This window comes from Ctenopharyngodon idella, chromosome 10 (assembly GCF_019924925.1).
Source record: "Ctenopharyngodon idella isolate HZGC_01 chromosome 10, HZGC01, whole genome shotgun sequence".
In the NCBI taxonomy this organism is placed as follows: domain Eukaryota; kingdom Metazoa; phylum Chordata; class Actinopteri; order Cypriniformes; family Xenocyprididae; genus Ctenopharyngodon; species Ctenopharyngodon idella.
In genome coordinates this window covers 21,140,280-21,157,968 of record NC_067229.1, presented here as the reverse complement: position 1 = coordinate 21,157,968, position 17,689 = coordinate 21,140,280, and the positions used below count along the sequence as shown (strand labels likewise).

Sequence of the window (17,689 nt, the reverse complement as noted above, 5' to 3'; positions counted from 1 at the left end):
CTTTGAATTAAGTTTTATTTTTTTGTCTACACTGTTTTAAGCAAAAACTCACTTAACAGATGCATTTTTCAGAAAATCAGACTTAATATCTGATGTCATTTAGCATCTCAAATAAATGTATCTAGATTTAAAAATGTTATTTGAGAATAGATATTTGTACTGGAAAACAGGACAAAAATACTGAGAAATGTCTTCCATTCTTTTTTTCTTTTTTGCAGTGCACTGAAACTTTGCGTTTTATCTACAGATGTACAGCAAAAACTGGAATTAACATTAAATCCTGGAAATAACAAAATTTAGAGATTTTAAATGTCAAACAAAGAAGCATAATGAAATAAAATAAAGATTCTGCAATGCAAGATGCGCTTCGGAGCATTTCTCAAATCTTGCTGGAAAACATGATCACACATGATATGTAACAGAAGTGAATCATCCAAATGTAGCCTGGCAACATTTTTACAAGGTCAGTTTATTAGGAGGCGTGGTGTAAAAATAGGTTTCATGGGAGAAAAACATAACAGAAAACAATGTGCAAAGAAAAATAAAAAAATAAAAAATAATAATCACACCGTCTTTGTCAACAAGCACCTGGATGATCCGAATCAGAGAGATGAGGAGTCAAACATGGAACTTTCTGGCTGACACGGATTCCATTATTTCCGGCATGAAACTAAAAATGTTTAAATTGATTGCTCAATCAATGAATCGATCAATGAATCTATCCATCTATCAATCAAAGAGCATGATAAATAATAAATAATAATATTTATATTAATGAACCCATTAAAATAAACTGAATGTCAAATAAAAATCTGACAAAAATAAAGTTAGATGTAAATTAATTAAAAGTTGAAATTCATGATTTTCAAAACACAAAAAGACATATATTTGCACTAAAACCAAAATTAATAATACATTAAAAAATAAGAAATATTGTTGGTTCAATAAACACAAAGCTATGTCTAGCCACACACTTAAATTATGCAAATTCATGACACACATTATGACATGTATATTAAATGTTAAAACAAATTACATTTGCTCCACATTTTCTAATGGCAAAATATTTCTGTTATAGAAAAAAAAAAAAAAAAAAACATTTTTGTCATTCTTATAAACACATTAATTAGCAAAGTAACACAGGTTGTTGCATAATAGTGATCAGTGTAATTTCACTAACAAATACTGACATTTTAAAATCAGCTTGTGCATATGAGAAAAAGAGAAAAGAAATGATTGTGGATTAAGAAATACCTCAATATTTCTTATTCTCAAAGGTTGCTGATTGTTTTATCTGTGTTAAGGACGTCCTCTAGTGTACAGTTGATGTACTGCTCTAATTTAATGGATTTAAAATAAAAAAACGAAAATGTTTGAAATAAAATGTTTAACATTTAACATTTTTATATATAAAAAAAAAAGTTTCATCATGCAGAAACTTTCTATTCAACCCCATCATGCTAAAACATTTGATCATTCTTCATGACATGACATTATATTCATTTTATATGTATATAGATCAAGATCAAGTCATCGTGTCATCTTGTTTGATTAATTTTAGAAACAAATATTGTTCTTGTTATAAGAATATTATCCTTATCTGATAACTAATCTAATCCTGTAACATTCAATGTAACATGGTTGACAAAATATTGTTCATAAAGACATGTGAGGTGGTAAAATATGACTTTTGAAAGTAGCAGAAATCTTATCAAATGAAAAAAAAAATATTATTTTTTTATAATAAATAAATAAATAAATAAAAACATCAAAAATAAATCCTGAAGCTTTCTAACACAAACAGCCTGAAAAAGACCCATCTGAAGCTCATCATTTCAAAAACGCATCCATAATAATTAGGGATGTTCCGATCGATCAGCCGCAGGTCGGTACCGGCCGATAATCACATTCTATGACTCGAACGGGAGTCGCTAAAATAGGCAAATCTCACCAACCGATTGCAAATTGATGATGTCAGACTTTAGTGCCGCAGCCATGTCATCACCAGTGTTATTACGCAGTCTTAAGAAACAATGCATTTGTAAGCCTTGTGATTTAAGAACAAGTGATTTGGAACCGCTGACGTGCAGTAAGCAGCAAAACAGTGCTCATTTGATATGTGCGCGAGCTGTCTGAGAGACGGGTTCTGAGCGCAGTCAGCGCACGCACCTGGAATGCACACACATAAAGCTGCTGCTCAAACAGGGCACGAGTACTTATCTTACTGGGCTTGAATGGTCAAATACACACACTCATGTGTCAAAATGCCTGTCTTTGTGAGCATCTTTGTAAACACAGTCGTTTATGCCTTAAGTGAATGTCAGCGTAAACGGTGCATTCGGTGTTAAAATGAAAGCAGGCTAATAAAGCTGCTGCCGTCCTTGCATTAATGTTAATCAAACAGTCTTTCATTGCTCTTTAAAGGGATAGTTCACCCAAAAATGAAAATTCTGTCATCATTTACTCACCCTCAGGTTGTTCCAAACTTGTATAAATTTTTTTGTTATGTTGAACACAAAGGAAGATGTTTTAAAGAATGTGGGAAACTGAACAGTTCTGGGGCACCATTGACTTCTATAGTATTTTTTTTTTCCTACTATGGAAGTCAATGGTGCCCCAAAGCGGCCTGGTTACAAGCTTTCTTCAAAATATCTTCCTTTGTGTTCAACAGAACAAAGACATTTTTACAGGTTTGGAACAACTTGAGGGTGAGTAAATGATGACAGAATTTTCATTTTTGGGTGAACTATCCCATTAACTAAATCACTTTTGTGAAGATTATGCACTGTTTTTGTACATTTGATTACTTTATACAATTTATGTTGCATTTCTATATTTCTAGTGCTTGAAGTTTAACGCTCGAGTGTTGATGGTGAGCGACTATTCAGTACAGTTCATATGTTTTGGATGAAAAGAGGAATAGACTAACTCCCCAAAATGCAGAAAAGCTTGAATTTATAAAGAGAATTCTGCCTTACCTACTTAAGTATAGGACATAGGAAGGAAGGACACAAATACTCAGCACTTGCTGAATAATATTCCTGATCATTTTTGTGTCACATTCGGACTACTCATTTTGTTCATTTAGGAGTTGCAATGTTTCGATTTATTTTTTTCCTTAGTCACATATTGGACAATGTTTAATTACACCTTATGGGTTAATTATGTTCAATTTGACATTAAAGCTGCTGTCCATAACTTTTTTTGGTTAAAAATTATCCAGAATCAATTGTTGAGCAAGTACATAACCAGCCAGTGTTCGAAACTATCTCCTTACCTTAGCCCGATTCACAATGGTAAGCTTGTAATAATGTTTTATAATTGAGGTGGTACTGGTGGGTTTGAGCATGTCGCCGTTTGTCTTTGTGGCATTGCGTCACATCTGTTTACATAAAGAACGAGTCCCAGCTAGTAGACTATATCACATGTGAGGCAGATCATTTACAGCCTTTTCTCACAGCAGCTGCAAATAAACTTATCATTTTGATGGAGGATTGTATGGTATGACAAATTAACATTAGAGATTAGACTGTATAGAAATTGAAAACTATAGGTAACACTAATACTCACTAAATACACAGTCACGCAAGGCTGATGTTGTTAACATTAATAATTTGAGAACAAAGTATAACAATAATAATAATTTGGTTTGACGTGATCCGAGCTAAGCAATCGTTAGGTTTAATCACCATTGGCAGCGCGATTTATTTAGTTGGTCAGAAAATAAGTGGCAGACATGTTACTTGTTCAGATGACAATTTCTGGTGAAAATTCCTACTTTGGTCATACTTCAAGACTACAGTCTGTGATTCCGAAGTACAGTATCCACACCGGTGTGGTGACTGACAGCAAACATTAGATTCATCCACGCTGAGGAGCCGTGCCGAGGCACAACCCACGTAAAGATGATAATTCCACAAATAACTGCAATTGCCGGTTTCAAACAGAGATGGCGACAAAGAGGCAAAACTTACGGACTGCAGCTTTAAGTCTTGTAGGCTCTTTAATAAGCCAGAGTATCCTAATATGGATAGTGTTTTGCATAAGCCCTGTTTTAAAGGCCTATTAATATGTTCATTGTAAAATTAAAGGGTTAGTTCACCTAAAAATTCTGTCATTAATTACTCATTAAAGACCTTCATTCATCTTCGGAACACAAATTAAGATCTTTTTGATGAAATCCGAGAGCTGTCTGACTCGTCCATAGACAACCACCACTTTCAAGACCCAGAAAGGTAGTAAAGACATTGTTAAAATAGCCGATGTGACTGCAGTGGTTCAACTTCAATGTTATGAAGCGACGAGAATACTGTTTGTGCGCTAAAACAAAACAAAAATAACGACTTTATTCAACAATATCTTCTCTTCTGTGTCATTCTCTTATGCTGTTTACGTTCAGCACTTCCAGGTTCTTTGTCAGAACGGCAACTTATTGGCCGGCTCCTGTGTCAGCATCGCGCGCATGTCATGCTGTTCACATGGCCAATACTGAGCAGGCGTTCTGATGTAGAACCTGGAAGCGCTGAACATTAACAGCGTAGGAGAATGACAGAAGAGAAGATACTGACATTCAACAGCGAGCTTAATTATTACTTATAAAATACTTATAAAGTTTGATGATCGGGATCAGCTAATCATGATGACAAAAAAAAAAAAAAAAAACGGTAATCAGTATCAGCTGCAAAAATCCTGATCGGAGCATCCCTAGTAATAATATTCTCTTTTATTCAACCATCAATCAGCAACATAGCCCAAAATATATATTGTCCTAAACTTAATGCATTAATCTCTTTATTACTATAAAAGACTCACATAAATGGATCTTCCATTGGAATGTGGCCTGTTCGTTCCTAATCATAAAACATTTGATCTACTGCAATTTCCATAGGAAATATAGTAGAAATTTACATTTATAAAAAGAGTTTTTGCCTTGATCAAACCTCTGCACAGAGCAAAGATGAAGACATCCAAATATTCACCTCCTTTTGTCATTTTGTTTGTAATTTTGGTCTTACCCCACTCCTGAAGTCTCCATTCACTGCCACTTATTTTTGTTCCTGCAGTAAATGCAGATTCTCTTCAGTCGTCACCAGTGGAAGTTCAGCACGTGTTAGTGAATCAACCCTAGACCGATTCCAAAAGATTTATTGGAGTCAAATGTTTCAGTAAACAGCTTGTTCACCAACAACAGCACATTATAGTTGATGTCAAACCTAGAAACAAAGAAAGAGCATTGTTACATAATAAGCTGCTTAGGAGTGGGTGGATTTTTACCATTATAGTGTGGTTGTGGACACAGTGCCAACACATTTATGTTCAAACACCATGTAAAAGTAAATTTTATATAATAGATCCCCTTTGAAAAGCAAACTGCTATTTAAATATTTATAGTTGCATACTGTTAAACACACTGCACATCATATACATATACTATACTTCCATTCATCAGATTGAATCTCATTAAGTGAGTACCTGTGTCAGTCTTCAGATTCAGTGCCTGTCGGACTGTCCACTGTTACAGGCTCCACCAGACGCTCATATGACACCACCATCATGATCTGTCAATCATTCATAAGCAGTTATATTTTAACCAAAGAGCTGTATAATAGCCAATTTTCCACTGTCGGCCAGTGCGAGCCAGGTCTAACAATGTGCCGGGCCGGGCCAATAGCCTCAGACCTCGTGCAGCAAGGCCAAAAATCAAGCTGCGTTTCCACTGTCGGGCCAGTACCCCCGCAGCGCTAACCTAAAACCCATCGTTAACATGCCTCCATAGAACGACGTCACACAACCCCACCATTTCACCAGCTGACTGAAAACTAGCTAGATCGTAAATTAAATGAGTATGACAGAAGCGAACATTTGGTCTTTACTTAAAGACTTAAGACTCCAGCATCGATATTTGACCAATGTTTTACTAGGGATGGGCATTTTTCAAAAATAATGCTTTCGAATATTTGGGCTCATAAAAAACGAATATTCAAATATACGTTTATTTAAATGACATTTAACGAGAAAGACGTTATTTATTAATCATCAAGTTTTTGTCACCATTTCTGAACAAGCTTACACTTCTCGAGCCTCATTTGGCTCACTTTGGACCAAGGTATTCGGCAAGCCAAAAACCCCGAAAGCCCTGATGAGGCCCGATCAAGACCCGGAAGTGACAGTGGAAATGCGACTGGCCCTGGCATGCACTAGCACGCTCACTTTTGACACGACAGTTGAAACTCGGCTATAGTGTGTTCTCACACTTTCATGTGACCAAACAAGGACATGTGTACATTAGGACTCACAGTAAGTAGGGCAAGCAGACCCATCATCAGCCCCATCATCACATAAAGGTCAGAGGTCAAACCGCCGGCCCAGAGAGGACCAAGGATGGTGGCCAGTCCTCCAACAGAACGGCGAATCCCCTGACTGAATCCTGAGAACAAACGAAGGGTTAATCCAAACAAGGTCTTCGTAAACCAGACTAGTAAGCCAGAAAAACTAGAAAAGTTTGTCAAGATGAACTTTGTATGTTGCTTGACAAAGCCATGCCTAAAAGTTGAAAAAAAGCCTGGGAGTTCTTTATCAGATAGTCGCTTGTGATAATTTCAGAATTCAATGCATTGTAATGCGTTTAGTTTTACTTTATTTTTTACTACTATGTTCTTAGGACTGACCTTGCGTCTTCTGTGATGTAATTTTGGAGAAGAGAGACACCTGGGCAACCGCCACAAAAGGGAGGCCCAGGACCTGAAGGAAAACACCAATGATGAACTCTGCCAGCTGCCATGCAAATCCACCTGAACCAAAGAAACATTTGTGAGCCATGTGGGATTTTACAGCTTATAACCACAACATCAGCATCACAACATCAACATCACAGGGTTCTTTCTTACCCTGAGGATTGGCCAGGAAGATCAGGCACCAGACGCAGGAAATATTGCAGAGGATGAGGCCGATGGCCAGCACCACTCGCTCCGCCACATGCTTGCTTAACCAGCGCACGAACAGGAACCCAGCGATCACCTCTATGCCACATATACAGTACATGATGCTGTTTTCCAACTCACCGAAGTTAAAGAACTTCTGCGTCAGAGGAGTCACCATAGTCTAGAGGGACAATGTAATCACATAAAACATTACACTTAATAAATAGCCATAAAAAGCAGTGTAAGTGATTTCCATAAGCTATAAATGTAAATGCATTTTATTTTCTAAATTAATTACTGAATTTGAAATGAGGCAACAACTTGGATGCAGAATTGTAATAAAAATTTAAATTTAAGGAAGAAACAAATTTAATAAAAATGTAGTAAATTTAAATGTTTTAGATCTATTTAAAACTATTTAAAGTATTTAATTTAAATGTATTGCGTTATAAGTAATAAGTTAACTTTCATTTTATGGACAAACTGAAAACAAAGTGGTGCTATATTGCAAAATTAAAATTTGTTTTGATGGCAAAAGTTAAGTTAATGATGAACATTTTAATTCCAACACATGAATTGAAAGTGTGTCAATTGTTAAACTCTGAATTTTGCCTATGTGTGTGTGTGTGTGTGTGTTTGTGTGCATGTACGTGCATGTATGTGTCTGTGTGTGTGTTCACCTCCAGAGCGGTCTGATTAAACAGTGTGATAAACTGAGCTGCCAACAGCACAACCACCTCCTCACGGAGAAACTCTGAAAGTAAAAACAATAAAACACACAATGTATATTAAGCCAAGCTGATTCCCATACAGAGACTGATAATTATGGTGCAACAACCTGTTTTTATTACAGTCAGTAAACTCTGTGACACTCAAAGCGTCACATTTTTAAAATTGCAGTACCGACACTTTTGACAACACTACTCTGAAATATGTCAAACTAGGTCTTCCAGATTCAGTTTATATCAAGAGAGATTCTAACTTACCTGAGCATTTAGTGTGTTTTTCTACAGCACCAAACAAACATTCTATAAGCTAAGATCATTAAGTTCTCCTTTGAGTAAAGCAGCTTTGAAAGTCTAATAACAAATTCTACAGTAATCCTATTAGTATACTAATAAGTCAACAAGTTGTCTGCTTATATTAAAATAAAAAAATAAGATAGTAACAGCTTAATAGGATAAAGGTGTATATTAAATGTCAACTTACCAATAAAAAATTAATTCCAATTCAATAAATTTAAATAAATCTACATTCAAATCCAAATCCATTCAAATTCCAGTTAAACATTCTGTAGGGCAGTGTTTCCCAACCCTGTTCCTGGAGGCACACCAACACTACACATTTTCCAACTCTTCCTAATCAGACACACCTGATTCAACTCATTAGCTCATTTGTAGAGACTGCAAGACCTAAAAACGTATGGGTCAGATAAGGGAGACATCAAAAATGTGCACTGTTGGTGTGCCTCCAGGAGCAGGGTTGGGATACACTGCTGTAGAGGGTGTGATAGATTCAATTCAAATTTCAGTTCAAATAAAATTAAAATCAATTCAAATTCCAATTCAAAATTTTGTGGAGCTTGTGGCAAATTCAATGTAAGCTCCAAATAAAAATTCAAATTGATTCAAATTCCAATTCAACATTTATTCCAATTCAAATAAATTCAAATCCAAAAAAGGTAGGAAAGACAAAACGAAAGTACTCCATGTGAATTCAGTGGCTTAAATTCAATTTTATGAAGCGACATGAGTGCTTTCTTTGTTCAAAAAACATAATTTACCACTTTATTTACAAAATAATATCATCCAACAATCAGCTCTCACGTGAACATAAAATGCATGTGTCGTGATGCTCTCATGAACACTCGCGCGTGTGAGTTGACATGCAAGTTTGAACACAACACGCATGTGTCGTGAAGCTTTTGCTTTTGCCAATATTTTGTAAGTAACCTGGTAAATTACATTTCTTTGCACAAACAAACCACTCGCATCACTTCATAAAATTGAGGTTAAACCACTGGTGTCACATGGAGTACTTTGATGTCATTCCTACCTTTCTGGACCTTGAAAGTAGTAGTTGTGTTGGATCTCTATGGAGGGACAGAAACATCTCAGACTTCATCAAAAAGATCTTTATTTGTGTTCCGAAGATGAACGAAGGTCTTACGGATGTGGAATGACACAAGGGTGAGTAATAAATTACAGAATTTTCATAAACCCTTTAAGACAGACCAGTCGACTTGTTCTAATGTAATTATTTCTGACTGAGAATATGTAATTTTGCTGTCACCTCTGCTGGCACTGAAGTTCTTGAAGGGACTGGAGCTGACACCCTCAGGTGGAGGTGAAGGTGGAGGAGAAACATGAGTCACATCACCATTGGCCATGGAGGAGGCTCTGGACTGGACACTGGTGACCGTCCCGTATGACCCAGTGAGCTCATTGGGCCCAACCAAAGGTTTGCTCTCTTCGTTCTCCTCTTCTTCCTGCTCTACCTCTTCCTGCACCACTCCATTCCTCTGATGCCCATCATCTTGAGGAGTGAAATCCCAGTACATGAACAGGACTACAAACTGAAGAAGGATCCACAGCAGGCACATGAAAAGCTGAAACACAATAATAAATCCGTTCAGGTAATGTGTGTCTGCAAACGTCCACAGATATTTCAATGTCGACTGGGAAGCTTCAGTATCTTACCCCTGGGGAAGTGTATTTATTCACTGTAAAAGGTCCGATCTGGAAGTTACAGAGTCTGAGAAAGATATTGAATGCAGGACCTAGAAGACAACAGGAAAAAGTTAGTATGCGGAAAACACTAAATTAATACCGAAACTGTGCTGTCATTACGAGAAAAATAAATAATTCTCTTATGCACAACTGTTCAAAAGTTTGAGGTCAGTAAGAAATTAATGGTTTTCATCAAGACTGAACTTGACCAAAAGTGACACTAAAGACATTTATAATGTTACAAATGAGTTCTATTTCTAATAAGATTTTTAACTTTCTATTCAAAGAAAAAAAAGTAAATTCCACAAAAATATGAAGCAGCACAACAGTTTTCAACATAAATAATATCAGAAATGTTTCTTGAGCAGCAAAATCAGCATATTGGAATAATTTCTGAAGGATCATTTGATACGGTCACATATTTGTTAGTCTTGTTTTCTCACAACTTGTGTATTTTTGGCCAATCACAATGCTCTGGGTCAGCTGGCCATTCAGAGCACTATGAGCTTTTCAGAAGAGTGTGTTTCAGACAGACTGGGAATAGAGGTGCTGCAATAGAGGGTATGCATTGACGTCATTTTCCCGCCGGAACACGCCCCCTCAGTCACACTGAGTGGCAAAATAGCTGTTGCATGACTGGATTTAATAGAGGAAACTGTGAAAACGTGAGTAAAACAAAAGATTAAACTAAAGGTTTACCAAAGATCTAGTAATCCATGGATATTGACATGCAGCCAAGAATCGGGCGTTTCCAGACATTTATAGCCTGTGTGCCTGATTTTGATGCCGGGGAAATATATAAAGCAAATTTGCCTGTGAACGCTTTATATAAACATAATACAAGTAGGTCTAAATCTGGGTGATCACTTATATCAATGTTATATATATATATATCATCCAGTCCTAAAACTTGTATAGTTTTTGTCAGTTTATTTAAAAAGCAGCCAATTTTGCAGAATATAAGATGGTAAATATTTAATTGATGAGTTATCAATATAATATATAACAATTCAAAATATAGCGCATGATTTTACCTCGAAATTCAACATATTGACAAAATGATAACTGCAAATCCACGTTTCGCTGCCTTGGGTCCAGTTGTTTCTGTGAATTGCAGCGATCCATTTGCTTTTATTTTCTTTAGCTTTCGGCAATCTGTAAAAATATACTTCAGATTTCTTGTCATATCTATTTGCACAGTGAATCGCAAAGCTCTTTCCTATTTTGAATGCGTTTTGTGTGTTTTTCGCGGCATTTACACTAAAAAAAAAACAATACTGCCACTCAGTGGGCGCAACCGCAGTCGCTCTGGCCGACGGTGACATCACGTGCATACTCTCTATGATGTACAGTATGTGAAAAATAATGTGTTTTTTGAGAATTAAAGCATGTTAACTTATTCTAATACACCCAATAAGCCAAATAATAAACTTAAAATTGCATCATATGACCCCTTTATTTTTTTTAAAGCGTGTGTTTAGCAGAATAGTTGCTGAATCTAAATGGTTATGCCTAATCCAGGGCTCGACGAAGACTTGTCATGATGTGCCTGTCTTTCGGACATGTAAATCACTCACTCACTTGTCAGAGTAAAAAAGTTACTTTTCCTTATTAAATGTATGCATCATCTTTCATGTAACAGGGCTGTTACCAATCAAATTAAATAATTTACACTCCAAAATTACAACTGCAATAAATAATGTTATGAGATTGATGTTTTAAATAAATGTTTGAATATACAAATAAGAAAAAAAAAATGCAATGATACTTTTAAAGTAAACATGCACATTACACTAAACCGACAATAGGTGGCAGCAGGTGACCATCTTAATGAGTGAGTCATTCATTCAAAAGATTCGTTCAAAACGCTGAATCATTCAGTAACAAAACGCGCTGAATATTTCTTTCCTTTGGAACTATTTTTGTTGATGAAATAGAACAAAAACAGTCAATATTGTGTCTAAAACGTAAGTAACTTAATGTTAACTACTTGTTTATTGAACTATAAATTCAATGTAACATTTGCCATCGTGACAATATTCAGCAAAACAGCTCCCTTAGTCATGCTATGTTACATGCTATGTTATTATCCCCCTTTTCACAAGATGTAATATAAGTCTCTGGTGTCCCCAGAATGTTTCTGTGAAGTTTCAGCTAAAAATACCCCACAGATCATTTGTTATAGCTTGTCAAATTTGTCCCTATTTGGGTGTGAGCAAAAACGCGTCATTTTTGTGTGTGTCCCTTTAAATGCAAATGAGCGGCTGCTCCCAGCCCCCTTTCCATAAGAGGGCAGAGCTTTAATAGCTCAGCGTTCATATACTCAACAACAAAACTGGAGAATCTCAAGCAGCCAAAATGTCAGAAATTGTCAGTAGCGATGTTCAGCCTTACATGTTTGAACCGGAGTCGGACACTGGTGGAGAAACTCAGGAAGAAGTTACAACTTTTAGAATGCAACTGGATGTTTCTGAATGGTTAGTGGATAAATTAAATGTATGTAGTTGTGGAGTTAAGTAGATTGATTCAACTCATCGACTAGCATGTACCGTCATGTTAATCTTTTGTGCAAATCCAGCGTTGAACTGACCCTTGTTTTTGAAACAGTCTGACGAATAATGCTACCTATTAGATTGTGCATTGCATTGTACTGCATTGTACTGCTACCTACTGTTTTAATGGGAGGTAGCAAAATGTGAGCAAAATCATCACACCGGCGTAAAATGATTCTAATATCTAAACTGAATCTAATGACTTTCTGTGGCAAATTTCCTTCATAAATGAAATTTAATCACGGTGCCCCTAGTAGCTCAGATGCTGGGAATCTATGGAGACTCTTATGTTCATTGGTACATCCAAAAACAGAACATTTGTAAAGGTTTTTGGCACAGATATTGTACATCTCCAACTGTTACAGAGAGGAAACAGAAATGGTGGACTGCTGCGGCTCTCTCAAGGCGGTATCTACTATAATAGGGCAGATCGTCACCAGTCATGGGCAGGGCTTCCCTACTCTTACGTTAGCATTTGGAGAGACTGTTTATGATTTGTGGGAATTATAAAAAAAAGGAGTGGGTGGATTTTTACCATTATAGTCTGGTTGTTTACACACACTGTGGACACGCATCAGTGTTCAAACAACTTATAAAAGTGAATTCTGCATAATAGGTCCCCCTTTATCAATATCATAAGTATTTTTTTATTACATATAAATAAAAAACTCCAGCATACCCCAGTATGTTTCTTCAGTGAGTTTCTTGTGTGTGCTGTTATGCATATTTGTTTTGATTTCTCCACGAAAGTCTCTCTCACAAAGAGACAGGCAGCGCGAGCCTCAACAGCACAACCTTGTTACCAGAAATACACTATCCCTTATCAATCTCTGTTTACACAGAATATAAATCTGAATCATTCACGCATTTCGATGCTTCCCTAGTTATTTTTTATCAATAAAGTTTCAAGCTACTTGTCCAGTCAGGCAAGTAAAATTCTCTTTCACTTGCCCCTTCAAAAAAAACATGTTAATGTCGAGCCCTGCCTAATCGTTCTTTTGCACCTACCAATCAGAAGCCCAGCCTGACGGCAGGCCATAACCGCAGCGAAAACTGTCGAACGGTCCTCAGGGGCCGTATTTCTAGTCAAGAAGCCAAAGATAGATGATCCAGCACCAGTGCCGATACCTAGAACATCAGAAACTGGTTCAATCACTAAAACACCATATACACACAACCATAAAGAAATTACAGACTACACTGTGTTCCACATTATTATGCAAGTGACATACCAGAAGGATTTCAGTACAATAAACATTCAGATTTTAGTTTTTCTAAGAAAGTGTTTGTTTGTTTATTTATCCATGTCTTTTTAGATAACTGGTATCAATCTCAGACAAAATAATTTGCCAGGTCTACTTAGGTAAATGGAAACCCTACTTAGAGGTTGTTCCACATTATTAAGCAAGTCACAGTTCTCATGCAATATGGGGAGGAGGAAAGATCTTTCTGAAGATGAAAAGCATGAAATGGTGCAATGTTGTGCAAAAGGCATGAAAACAACTAATATTGTGTGAAAACTGAATGCAGATTATTGAAGAATCATAAGATTTGTGAGTGATTTAGAGCACAGCAGAACTCGGTCAGATAAAGGCTTATTAAGGAAAGTTCCTGTCAAACAAGTTAATTGTATTAAAAGGGCAGCTATAAAAAAAGCCACTGTTGAGCAGCAGATATTTGAAGCTGCTGGTGTCTCTGGAGTCTCAAGAACCTCTCCATGCAGGCTGGCAGTTATGTGTAAAATTGCATTTCAGCCACCACTAACCAAACCTCACAAAGAGAAACATTTACAGTGGGTGTAGAAATACATTTTCAAACAGTTTTATTGCTGTGGTGATTTTTTGCAGCATGGGATAGTGCATAGTGCATTGTATTTCAGAAGGCACTATCCTCCTTTTTATACCATAGCTGAAAATGGCCAGTTATGAACTCCACATATCTTGGTGAAGTCATTTTGACACCCTCAGAGACCCTAAAGGGACCTTCCATCTCACTTCCCAATATTCCAGCCCAAATCATCACCCGCTAGCTCCCTGCTGACGTCACAGTCTTGTTGGAATGTGGTGGCCACTCACCAACCATCCAGAAATCCATCCATTTAGACCATGCATTGTAGTACGGCATTTGTCAGTGAATAAAACTATTTAAAAATGAGTCTTTATGTATTTCTAAACCCACTGTAAATGTTTCTCTTTGTGAGGTTTGGTTAGTGGTGGCTGAAATGCATCTTTACGCACACTGCCAGTCTGCATGGAGAGGTTCTTGAGACTCCAGAGACACCATAAGCTTCAAATACCTGTTTTCTGCTCAACACTGGCTTTTTTTATAGCTGCCCTTTTAATACAATTGATTTTTTTGACAGGAACTTTCCTTAATAAGCCTTTATCTGACCGAGTTCTGCTGTGCTCTAAATCATTCACAAATCTTATGATAATTCGATAATCTCCATTCAGTTTTCACACAATATTAGTTGTTTTCATGCCTTTTGCATAACATTGCACCATTTCATGCTTTTCATCTTCAGAAAGATCTTTCCTCCTCCCCATATCGCATGAGAACTGTGACTTGCTTAATAATGTGGAACAACCTCTAAGTAGGCTTTCCATTTACCTAAGTAGACCTGGCAAATTATTTTGTCTGAGATTGATACCAGTTATCTAAAAAGACAAGGATAAATAAACAAACAAACACTTTATTAGAAAAACTAAAATCTGAATGTTTATTGTACTGAAATCCTACTGATATGTCACTTGCATAATAATTTGGAACACAGTGTAAAGATTAAAATCTTCACCTGCAACTAGACGACTGCAGAGCAATAACCATTTGGAGTATCCCATAAAATACATGAAATTACCTAAAAACAGACAGAAAGAGATGTTACCGACAAGCCACTAATGTTGCAAGCGTAGTCTGCATTAAGTGTGAAACTTACCAACAATCTCAAAGACATTAGCGAACAGGATGATTTTCTTGGTGCTGAGTGTGCGATCTGACCAGTGGCCAAACAAAGGACCAGTGAGAAGCCCACTGAAGCTGAATGCTGATAGGCTGAGGCCAAGAAAGTATGGCGCCGCATTCAACGTCTGCAGATACCTCCATATTGTCGGCAAAATCACAGCTGAAATGAAAACAGACATGTTTATTCATATCTGCACATGAATATTATGGGTACATCTGATCTGGTAATTTAGCTATTATCTTGATAGCTAATCAGCTTAGTAATTAATGCCAGTTTATCAATAGAGAAACTTCTGTGACTTACTATTAAGAAAAAAAAAAATCTTAAGAATCTCTAAACACAAAAAGCGATTCTGAGACAGGCATGTCGGAAAATGTCTCTTATATAAGAAACAAGTGTATTAGCAACAAGTAACAATTCAATCACTGTTATTAGCAACATCACGTTATATGTTTGTGATGAATGTGACACAGTCTCGTTATTATGGAGTCAAAAAGAAGAGGGTGATTTACATTAAGAATTTTCCAGACTACTGAAACATTTAGCAGCATTATTATTTATATAATTATTATTTATAATACATATTATTATTTAATATATAAATATATTAACATTTATTTTTACATTTATTTTTATATTAGGAATCCAAATAAAATAATATACAAATAACAAAAAGCACCATATAACCTTTTTTTTTTTTTTATTAATAGCAATATGAATATTTTAATGTGTACCAAGGTAATGTTATTGTATTTTAGAGTCCCATTAACTTGAAGTGTATGTAAATAGTATGTTAAATTAATGACAACTGTTGTGTACTATAATATTGGTAATTCAAATATGTGGCAAATTCAATTTAAAAATTAATTCACATTCTGTAAAGTGTGTGGTAAATTTAATTCTAATTCCAATCAACACGAAATCAATTCCAATTTAAATCCAAATCCACTCAAAGTCCAATTCAACGTTCTGTGGAGTGCGTGGTAAATTATATTTAAATGGCCGTTCAAATAAATTCAAATTCAAATCAATTCATTAAGAATTTCCCTGACAACTGAAACATTTAGCAACTTATTTATTTTGTTTATATGTATACATTTATTTTTGATATAATGAATTCACATAAAATAATACACAAAAAAGCACTATGTTATAAATCAGTCAGACATGGTACCATTATATTATCAATATTTTGATAGATACTATAATGTCATGATACTGTGGAGTACCAGTAGCTTGAAGTATATATAAATATTGTTAAATTAATGGCATTTTTTTTCTGTTCTACTGTGGTAATAGCGATGATGCTATCTATACAAAATATATTTATATCACCCATACTGTTATTTTCAAATGTAAACCATTGTCCGTTACAGTGTACCGGAGATACTGAACTTACCGTACTCAATTCCGCTCAGTAAGAAGATCAGCCCTATAGTGAAGAACGTCAGTCTCCTCTTGTGTCTATAGTCCATTTTACACTTTTAACAAGATTTATAACTTATCACAGCGACTTTGGCCCATTTTATCGCGTCCCACTGCACGTAATGATCAAGACACTGCTGCCAATTACTTCAGCGCTTATTCAGAGACGCTCCACATACAACTGCATACTAGAGAAGCATACTTATAGGACTGTCTGATATCGCCGAATAATCAAAAATACAAGTCTGAACCGGCCAAAACTATTGTCGTCGTCATGTAATTCAGAGAGCTCATTTTAAAAGTCAGTGGTATATAACATGTCAGTTATGCTTAAATCACTACGCGCATTATTTGAACGCAGTGATTTACACCAGTAGTCGCAGTAAAAGATGCACCTTTGGAACGTCACTCCTGCGTCACGTCCGATCTTACTTGGGCTGTGTCCGAAATCGCCCCCTATACGCTTAAATAGGGCACTATTTGAGGGGACAGCCATTTGTAGTGGTGTCCGAAACAATGCACTGCAATAACGAGTGTATAACCGATGCACGCTAGGCTAGAGAATACCCATAGTGCACTGTGAGAGTCGCGTGCTGAATGAATTCCCGCGTCTCGCCAGGAGATGGCGCCCGCAGCTGAATCAATCATCCATTCATTTTCCAAACCGCGCTGGTCCAGTATAATATCATACAGGTATAATTTCCTTTTTTAATTGATCATTAAATCGTTTAATTAAGGTTTGTACATGCTAGTTTTCATGGCAGAGTTTAACATAAATATTCATTACTACTGGAGCTGCTAGTTTGCTACATTTCAAAAGATTATTAAACAGCAGCACAAACTATGCGAAATCGGCAGCCCTTCCGGCACACAGTGTCCGAATTCACTCGTTTCATTCACTCCTTCAAGTGGACTATATTAGTGGACTAATGTAGGGAATAGTCAATGAGGGTCAACGGGGGCGATTTCGAACACAGCATTGGTATTAAATGTTCGACTAAATTTTTTTAAATACTAAAAAAATTTAAACATTACCATAGCATGAAAAATGTTTCAAACACAAAATATCCCTCCTTCACGACTAAAGTTGCCTAAAAACGT

The 17,689-nt window shown here is 36.2% G+C and overlaps 1 protein-coding gene across 3 annotated transcripts; it reads right to left on the bottom strand.

Moving 5' to 3' along the window:
* Positions 1-449: 449 nt before the first annotated feature.
* On the bottom strand, positions 450-17,012 carry mfsd8l1 (major facilitator superfamily domain containing 8-like 1). Of its 3 annotated transcripts, XR_007932431.1 has the most exons (13): positions 16,563-17,012; positions 15,137-15,322; positions 14,996-15,058; positions 13,210-13,329; positions 9,620-9,699; positions 9,213-9,528; positions 7,601-7,674; positions 6,888-7,101; positions 6,669-6,791; positions 6,297-6,427; positions 5,473-5,558; positions 5,016-5,213; positions 450-1,069 (listed from the first exon to the last, which is right to left on the bottom strand). XR_007932431.1 is itself a non-coding variant. In XM_051911006.1 (12 exons), the coding sequence occupies exons 1-11, from the start codon at positions 16,636-16,638 to the stop codon at positions 5,478-5,480; spliced, it is 1,464 nt and encodes a 487-aa protein (XP_051766966.1). In that variant the 5' UTR covers positions 16,639-17,012; the 3' UTR covers positions 2,882-5,213; positions 5,473-5,477. The 3 variants fall into 3 exon arrangements, 2 of the variants coding, with proteins under 2 accessions (XP_051766966.1, XP_051766967.1); XM_051911006.1 differs by lacking the exon at positions 450-1,069 and having other exon boundaries at positions 2,882-5,213; XM_051911007.1 differs by lacking the exon at positions 450-1,069 and having other exon boundaries at positions 2,882-5,124.
* Positions 17,013-17,689: the final 677 nt, after the last annotated feature.

Coding starts and splice junctions, on each gene's coding strand:
- mfsd8l1 (XM_051911006.1), bottom strand. CDS start 16,638: ATGGACTATAGACACAAGAGGAGACTGACGTTCTTCACTATAGGGCTG. Junction 9,700..13,209: donor TCAGGCTGGGCTTCTGATTG/GTAGGTGCAAAA, acceptor GTTGTCTTCTAG/GTCCTGCATTCAATATCTTT. Junction 7,102..7,600: donor TTAATCAGACCGCTCTGGAG/GTGAACACACAC, acceptor TTGTCCCTCTAG/ACTATGGTGACTCCTCTGAC.